Below are 9,681 nucleotides of genomic sequence, written 5' to 3'. Positions count from 1 at the left end.
GTTAGTCCAGGTGTTTCTTGACTTCCTACTTTTGCATTCCAGTCCCCTATAATGAAAAGGACATCTTTTTGGGTGTTAGTTCTAAAAGGTCTTGTAGGTCTTCATAGAACCGTTCAACTTCAGCTTCTTCAGCGTTACTGGTTGGGGCATAGACTTGGATTACTGTGATATTGTATGGTTGGTTTGCCTTGGAAACGAACAGAGATCATTCTGTCGTTTTTGAGATTGCATCCAAGTACTGCATTTCAGACTCTTTTGTTGACCATGATGGCTACTCCATTTCTTCTAAGGGATTCCTGCCCACAGTAGTAGATATAATGGTCATATGAGTTAAATTCACCCATTCCAGTCCATTTGAGTTCGCTGATTCCTAGAATGTTGACATTCACTCTTGCCATCTCTGGTTTGACCACTTCCAATTTGCCTTGATTCATGGACCTGACATTCCAGGTTCCTATGCAATATTGCTCTTTACAGCATCGGACCTTGCTTCTATCACCAGTCACATCCACAACTGGGTATTGTTTTTGCTTTGGCTCCATCCTTTCATTCTTTCTGGAGTTATTTCTCCACTGATCTCCAGTGTATTGGGCATGTACTGACCTGTGGAGTTCCTCTTTCAGTATCGTATAACTTTGCCCACATTAGCATAGCTAAAAGATGAGAAAAATGAGATTTGTCAATGTGTTGGCACAGGGACTATGGAAGAGAAATAAATAGCAAACTCTTTTTTCAGAAAAATAGTTTCTTTTTCTTCTTAATAGGTTCTGTTTTAGACATGCAGTGCTTGAGATGATTTGGGGAATATAATGTGAAAAAATCTTGTATTCAATTATACAACTGTGACAATGTACTATATTAGTGAATGTCTTCTACTGATTTTAAAACTAACAATTGTGGCAAGACATTATCTGAAATGACATCTCCTTATTATTGTTCATCTGGGGAAAGCTGATTTACTTTTTAAAAAAACATTCAACTATATCAAATGTTCAACTAAGTCATGCTTTATTAACTATGCCAAAGCCTTTGACTGTGTGGATCACAGCTAATTGTGGAAAATTCTTCAAGAGAAGGGAATACCAGACTACCTGACCTGCCTCCTGAGAAATATGTATGCAGGTCAAGAAGCAACAGTTAGAACTGGACATGGAACAACAGACTGATTCCAAATCAGGAAAGGAGTATGTCAAGGCTGCATATTGTCACCCTGCTTATTTAAGTTATACGCAGAGCACATCATGTGGAATGCTGGGCTGGATGAAGCACAAGCTGGAATCAAGATTTCTGGGAGAAATATCAATAACTTCAGATATGCAGATAACACCTTATGGCAGAAAGTGAAGAAGAACTAAAGGGCCTCTTAATAAAAGTGAAAGAGGAGAATGAAAAAGTTGGCTTAAAACTCAACATTCAGAAAATGAAGATTATGCATCCAGTACTATCACTTCATGGCAAATAGATGGGGAAACATTGGAAACAGTGAGAGACTTTATTTTTTTTGTAGGGGGTGTGCTCCAAAATCACTGCAGATGGTGACTGCATCCATGAAATTAAGACACTTGCTCCTTGGAAGAAAAGTTATGACAAACCTAGACAGTATATTAAATAGCAGAGACATTACTTTGGTCCATCTAGTCAAAGCTATGGTTTTTCCAGTAGTCACGTATGGATGTGAGAGTTGAACTATAAAGAAAGATGAGTGCTGAATAATTGATGCTTTTGAACTGTGGTGTTGGAGAAGACTCTTGAGAGTCCCTTTGGTCTGCAAGGAGATCAATCCAAAAGGAATCCAGTCTGAATATTCATTGGAAGGACTGATGCTGAAGCTGAAATTCCAATACTTCTTCCACCTGATGCGAAGAACTGACTCCTTGGAAAAGACCCTGCTACTGGGAAAGACTGAAGGTGGGAGGAGAAGGGGACAACAGAGGATGAGATGGTTGGATGGTATCACCGACTCAGTGGATGTGAATTTGAGTAAACTCCGGGAGCTAGTAATGGACAGGGAAGCCTGGCGTGCTGCAGTCCATGGGGTCTCAAAGAATGGACATGACTGAGAGACTGAACTGAACTGAAGTCATACCCTAGTCAAGGTTAAAAATATTAGTACCATTTTGTATTTTAATTTTCCAGGGACTCAGAAAATTTACATAAAAGTTCAAAGCAATGGAATTTTAAAGATAAACATCAAGGAGTAGTTTTTAGAACATGGATTTACTGTTTATGCATTACTACCACAATATAATACTGAGATACAGTATACTTTAGGAAAATTGTACACCAAAAGGTGTGTTAATAAATACATTCAAATGAGACTATTAAATATTTAGATATGTTTGAGAAGAGTTGGGAATAAAAATGACAAAACCCTGTACCTCCCACCACAGAAAATTTACATATCTGACTAGCACAAAGCCCCCACAATGGTTCACTCCTCAAAGTAATTTTCCCTTTCCAGATTCTATGAGTTTCTCAAAGTGCCACTACATTGGTTTTTTTTTTTTTGGTGGGGCAGTAAGAAAATTGCAGATATTCAAATGGAAGAGAAGCAATACAATTCTCATAAGATAAAATCATTCACAGTTTAAAATTTTATTTCAAATCTTTATCACTTTTTCTCCTTTTTACTTGCTTGAGGGAAAGGCAGTTTGTCATATTTATTAGAAATATGATGAAAAACTAAACACTGTATTGAGGTGGAACACAGAGAACCAATATTTTAAAGACTGTACTTATTTAGAAGGCTATCAAGTGTATCAATGTATAGTCCTGACAATGCAAAATTCAAAATGCAGTAAGTGTGCCTAATGTACAGAATCCATTATATTTTCTTATGATATCTTGAGTAATAAAGTACATGAAAATGAAAATGACTACATTACCTAGTCTTTGTAGTCCAAATTGCCCATAATCTTTACCCTGAATAAATCCTTGAAATACATAAGTAGCTCCATCAGGCTCAGCAGAAACCTAAAAATATTTATAAGTTTGATTAAACATAAAAGTTGGCCACAGATATATTTTCCCAGTCTTAGAAAATATTCAGACTTAATATAAAATGAATATTATGCACAATTCCTTCCTCCATATCTTCTGTGTAAAACAGAACATCATGCAAATTTACCATTATTAAAAATAAAATGAAAAATTTCATCTTTAATTAGGATACTGGAAATAAGGGGGATTAGTTATTAATATAATGATACAGATTTATAGATTTCTTTTAGGTGAAGAAACTGATTGTCAAGAAAAAGACCAAGGATATGATAAAACAGAATAAGGCAAGTAGTCAATTAAAAATTAAAATATAATACTGTACTTTGTAGATTCAATTACTGTTCAGCATACAGGCACAATTTTCTCCCTTCCCATTAACATTCATGAAAAGTGTATTCATTCTTCCTCAGTGAGTTGGATTTTGTCCTGTGACTTGCTTTGGCCAATGGAATGTGGGTGGAATTGACAATAAGTCAGTTCCAAGCCTAGGCCTTAAGAGGCATGTTTCCCATTATAAGTGAAAGAAACCATATAATCCATGGTCACAAAAGACCAGGGATTGTATGATTCATAAATATGAAAGCCTAGAACAGTGAAATCTAGACAGAAAATAGAGTTGTGGTTGCTGGGATTTGGGGGAGAAAGGAGGGGTGGATGGGTTGGGCGATAGGTAAAGGATATGGTTTCTTTTTGAGGTGATGGAAATATTCTAAAATCAACTGTGGTGATGGTTACACATCTGTAAATATAGTAAGAACTACTGAACTGTACACTTTAAATGAGTAGGGTACATGGATTATATCTCAATAGGGCTGTTAAAATAAGGGGGACATATTTCCACTTTGCCCCTCAGAGTTTCAGGCCTTTGGCAAGAGAAGGACATGTTCCTGGCAGCTGCTGTCCCTCCAGCCTGGACCTGATATGAGACACCTGGAGCAACCCGAACTTGATACCACAGCTTCAAATGGAGCCCCCCAAGCTAGCCCCAGAAACATGAGAAAGAACTTGTTGCATGTTGAGCCTGAGATTTTGTGACTCTACCTAATCCTGCAAATGCTATTAACTGTACCTTGCATGTAAAGTTCTATACATAAAAAATAGGTCACATGCATAGTGTTATTTGATCTCACTAATAAAATATGAGTTGATACATTTCAGTGTTGCTGATAACTAGTCATATGAATTTACCCCAAAGTTTGTCCTGATTATTTTCAATGTTATCTAAGTCATGTATGTTCTTGTGAAAGCTGCAAAAAACCTTGCATCCTCGCCCTAAAAAGCAAAATATTATACCAAATTATTCATGTAAGTCTGACATTTCACAAGTGATTTATTCCTTATTATCAGACATACCCCGGGCAAGGTCATTTTTAGACACAAAATGCTTCTAAAAAGAAAAGCTCAAACTCTAATAGTTAAATGAATGTATTCATTTTATTTGTTTCCTAAATGAAACAATCTAAGTGCACTGAAGATGAGTTAGACCTCAACTCCATGAATAATGGCACAGAAAGGGAAACAGGATGCACTTTTTATTTTCCCTCAGAAACCAAATTTACTCTTCATATTTAGAAAATTTTATAAAGTTGGCTATGAAGAAGAAGTTATGTGAGCCACTTCCTCTGAACAATTACCATAACCTCACTTTGGAGTTACCCTGTTCTATTCAGTCACTTAAGTGAATGGAATTTCTAAACTGGCAGTTGGAAGCAACAAATCTTATACTTACACACTGCCCAGAAGTCTTTGATAAAATGACCATGGGAACTCTGACTATATGCTCTGAAGTAACAAAACTTTTACAAGGAAAACCTTCTGTAGGTCATAGGCTTCAGTAGTTTAGACACACTAGATTACTAAGTATTTATACTGAATCATTTATTTTTTCAAAATAAATTAGTCATAATAGTAGTTTTGCCATTTTATGTGTGTGCATTTAACTAGCTCAATTTAGAAACTTACATTTTTCTGTAATTTTAATGACAAACCATAGCACAAATGTGTTATTAAGTTTAGCAGCAGACTTTTAAAGAAATATACTTACAAAGCCATCCATGGCCCAATTTTCCTCCTTCATTTTCTTCACAGAAGCTTGAGCTGGTACTTTAATGAGATAGATGTGTAACATTAGGCGAGCTTCTTGGCTTTTATATACTCCTGTAAAATATAAGGATGTTTAGTCTACTAATTTTGCAAGTAGTTATGTTTCACTTTATTATCTATAGCTCCTTAAATATATCATAAATACATGTGATAAGAAAAGGAAAAAAAGCAACAAATCAAGCCCATTTTCATGCTTTTTCACAAATCCTGCAAAATATAGCAATCTCTCAGCTGAAATTCTCAACTTAACTATTACTGTGGGGTTTAAATTACGTATGCTATTAAAATCAAATATTATTGTTATTAATAACATCATTCCATGATTGTTGTAAAAATGATTTATTTCATCAGTCAGATTTAAAATACTCAAGGGTATGAATCAAATGTTGAAACTCTTGACATTTTCCTTAATAATTAAGTACAAGCCCACCCTTAGAAAAAGAATATTTGAGGTGCTACTGGAATCGCAAAGATGAATATGTGGTTCCTATCTAAAAATGTGATGTTTATAAGAATTTCTGATGAAACAGGAGATATAATGACAGAGATAGAGAATATGATGAATTAAAGGCCAAAAGAAAGAAGGATCATTTCACACCAGAGTGATTAGGAAATGCTTATTAAGAAAGAGTATTTGAGCTGGATCACAAAAATCAAGTAGAATTTTTAGTTCAAGAAAGTAAATACAGAATGTGGCATAAAGAGGAGAAGCAAATGTATTCATTTTATTTTATTTTTTCCTGAATAAGAGTACTCTGAGAGTATAAATAAGTGGAATAAAAATGTGTTTTGGGGAACTGTATAAAATCATATTCTAAGTAAAAATTTTGTGATTAACTGATAGTTGAAATGACTCACTAATTCATTCACTTACTATTTCACCTAAGCAATAAGGTATCATAAAAATAAGCTGGGAATATAAATATAATACATAGATCTTGATCTATAAATTATAATAGAGAAAAGACACAAAAGTAATCAAAGTTGCTGGAAAAATGTTATAATTAATTCTATGTAGACAGTGTTAGCAAGTTAAATTGGTCTAATTATTTATGTTTATTTTTCTATATTTGTAGAAATTTGATTAGGATAAATATATATTTATTTAGTGCCAACTCTCATACAGAATAAAAATAAAACTCATGTTTCAAAATTAAATAGATCAGTAGTCACAATTTAAATGCATTCCTTTAATTCAATTTATATCATGTAATTGCATATATATTTTAAATTAAAATACATATTAACTTCTAATATTTTTATTTTGGCTTTAGTGTAGAGCCATTCAACAATACAAAATGATGCTGTATAGTTCTTGTAAAATTTACAAAATCAATAGATAAAATTTTATTTCTTATTTTATTTATATCACAAATTATTTCACTATTAATAATTATATGGGCTATATAGTCAATAAGTTTAAATATATACATTACATATTTTCAGTATCAATATTTTTTAAATCTATTTTTAAATGAAAACAATAATTCAAAGTCATTGAGACCAATTTTGCTCCAGTTTCATTTCTAACCTTTGAGGTATAGCAATGAACTGGAAGGCAAAGAGATGCTCTCTTAGGGCTTGAACTGTTGGAGTACAGACAAATTATGTCATGTCATGTCATATCATGTCATGTCATGTCATAACATGCCATGATATGCTATACTATACTATGCTATACTTTCAAATAATGAAAAGAAGAAAATGAAATAAGATAAGACTGCCGATGACTAACAGAGTGAGTCTATTTGTAAGGTGAAGGCTACTTTACCTAAGGTCATCAGGAGTACTGTTGACAAGATGACATTTGAGGAAACATTTGAATGTCAGAAAAACCAGAGTAATCAAAGATACAAATGAAGCGACTTAGCAGCAGTGTCAGAAGTGAGTTGAATTGTGGGACACCCAGCTGGTGTCACCGGATAAGGCAATGGCACCCCACTCCAGTACTCTTGCCTGGAAAATCCCATGGATGGAGGAGCCTAGTAGGCTGCAGTCCATGGGGTCGCTAAGAGTCGGACACGACTGAGCGACTTCCCTTTCACTTTCATGCATTGGAGAAGGAAATGGCAACCCACTCCAGTGTTCTTGCCTGGAGAATCCCAGGGACGGGGGAGCCTGGTGGGCTGACGTCTATGGGGTCACAGAGAGTCAGACACGACTGAAGTGACTTAGCAGTAGAAGCAATGAAAGATAATGAGGGAAGTATGCAGTAGATCAAAGAAACTTGAGAAGGCTGAGAAGATGGATAAGGCTCTGGGTTCCTTTTGCCTAATTAGGGTAGTGTAGCCCTATATTTTCTATTTTAGACAATAGTGTCCTCCTAAACAGCCTCATTTGAAGACATGATTTTGTGATGATAAAGCAGCTTGCAAATCACTTATCCAGTCTCTTTGGTGTTATGAGAATAGAGAAGAAGTTAGTTTTATTCAAATTAAAAGTTCTCTTCTATTTCATGACATGTCATTCTAGCCATGTAAAAATATTCTTGAGGGAGCTTATTTCAGAATCACAGAGTTTTATATTTGTGTAGTATTATATATGCCTCAATCAAACCAGAAAGCTTATTTCTAAATGAATTATGAATGCCACCAGAAATAAAGCAAATATTTCACAGTACAAAAATCACTAATAAAAATGATGAAATGATGAAAATAAAGGCATGAAGGCAAAGTTTCTTTTATTTAAAGTGATACCTGAAAGTAGTAGTTCCAGGTTGCTATTACTGAGCGTTGCATTGACTCTCCCAGTGGAAGCATTGAAACTAGTAACTGTCAGGGTCATGGGTTGTTTCTTTCCTTTATAATTGTAAGAGCCTTTCCATATGTAATTTTGGGCAAACACATCATCAGGAACTGTGAACAAATTAAACATACACATTAATTTTGCAGTGCCCTATAAATATAAGCATTGTCAGATTAATGAGTATTAGTTTATACAATAATCATTTTTCTAAATATACAAGAAAAAGAAGGTGCATTATAAAATGAATTTTTCACATACAAGTTTGCATATTTTTAGAATAAGCCAAAATAATGATAGCCTAGATTGTACATACACCATCATCAATGAGAGATAAATAAGCCACACCAATTAAAGACGTTAAGACTGAGAATCCAGCTAAATGTCATTTACTTATATTTGGCTTCCTATAATATCTTTTTTTCAGAAGGAAAATAAAATTATGTTATTGAGTCAAGTCAGTCTATATACAAGTTCCAGGATGCCTGCTCTTCTCCTAGCAGCAGAGATAGGTTCACAGGAGGAAGGTCATAGAGTTAAAACCTCCCTTGCTGAACAGCCTTGGAAGACTAGCAGGAGGGATGCTCCTTGTCTCCTTTACAGAATACTGAGCTCAGTTATTTCAATAATAGGTGCTCCTGAAGAAGAACAGGGCTCCCTTGGTTTGCTCCTCACAGCTTTGAGGTTTACAAGTATTTTTAGAAATAAAAGAATTGTCACTAGAATTGGTAAACTCTCATGGGAAAGAAATGAGTTGTGGTAGAATCAAATAATATTCTAATATAAAATTTTCACCCAAAGAAGAAACATTCTTATTTTAAATGCATACAAATAAATAAGACATTATATTTATATAAATTAGTAATGTAATTTATAACTAATATAAATTAGGTGTGTCAAAGTCTACTTAGATCCTGGTAAGAGGCTGAAAAAAGTTTCCATTAATCCTGTACAATAAAGCCCATCCTTACATAGCAACTCTTCAAAACAGCCATGCCTATTTGTGTGAGTGAATGAACAACATAGATTTGGAGAAAAATCTTTCTTTTTTTTTTTAACAAGTTATTGACATTTGTTACCTGATTTTCCCTACACCCATAACAATTCTTACTGCTCCAATCACAGAGACTAGAGTTACAAATTGTATACTCCCTGAAATCTACTCAGCAAACAAATAAAGCCATGGTAAAAGATGAATACAAAGTGCACTCTTAAGTTGAGTTGTTATATTGTATTTGATAATTCAAAAGCAATATAGTAGAAAGACTAGAAGTGCAAGCACTGGAGCTAGAATGCTTGTATTGATAGTTAAGTCCCCCTTCTACAATTTACAAACTGTGCCATTTTTCCTAAATTACCTAGCTCTCAAAACCTGAATTTCCTTATCATTAATGTAGAATTACCATAGACTTTACAAGGAAGATTAAATGAAGTTTTGCTAAATGTTAGTTGCTATCATTATTATTATGCAGATAAAATAGTGAAACTTTTTACTATTTAGGCCTTATATCTCATTATATATATATATATATATATATATATATATATATATATATATATAAAGCATGCAGTTAGTAACATGAAAAATCCATAGTCCTGGCTCTGGGACTTTGCAAGTCATCCTAAGAGTGGCACTCCGTTCCCAAACCTCAAACTACAAAGCTGTGCTCTGTATGTAAAAGAGACCTTACCTAAAAATGTAATACAATGTACTGGTAAAAAGTCTTTGATTTGGTAAGCACCTTCAGTTCAGTTCAGATCAGTCGCTCAGTTGTGTCCGACTCTTTGCGATCCCATGAACTGCAGCACGCCAGGCCTCTCTATCCATCATCAACT

General features: G+C 34.3%; 1 protein-coding gene across 1 annotated transcript in view; it reads right to left on the bottom strand.

The window, feature by feature from the left end:
• CSMD3 (CUB and Sushi multiple domains 3) overlaps positions 1-9,681 on the bottom strand; it is a 1,491,512-nt gene that overhangs the window by 7,884 nt on the left and 1,473,947 nt on the right. Inside the window, exons 68-70 of the mRNA XM_010863441.1 lie at positions 7,800-7,958; positions 5,045-5,157; positions 2,886-2,973 (exon numbers count right to left, since the gene is read on the bottom strand). Coding sequence (XP_010861743.1) covers positions 2,886-2,973; positions 5,045-5,157; positions 7,800-7,958 — 360 coding nt within the window. The remainder of the gene's footprint in view (positions 1-2,885; positions 2,974-5,044; positions 5,158-7,799; positions 7,959-9,681) is intronic.

This window comes from Bison bison, unplaced genomic scaffold (assembly GCF_000754665.1).
Source record: "Bison bison bison isolate TAMUID 2011002044 unplaced genomic scaffold, Bison_UMD1.0 scf7180017864491, whole genome shotgun sequence".
Lineage (NCBI taxonomy): Eukaryota > Metazoa > Chordata > Mammalia > Artiodactyla > Bovidae > Bison > Bison bison.
Note: the sequence above shows the minus strand (reverse complement) of the source record. Positions and strands in the feature narration are given on the sequence as shown.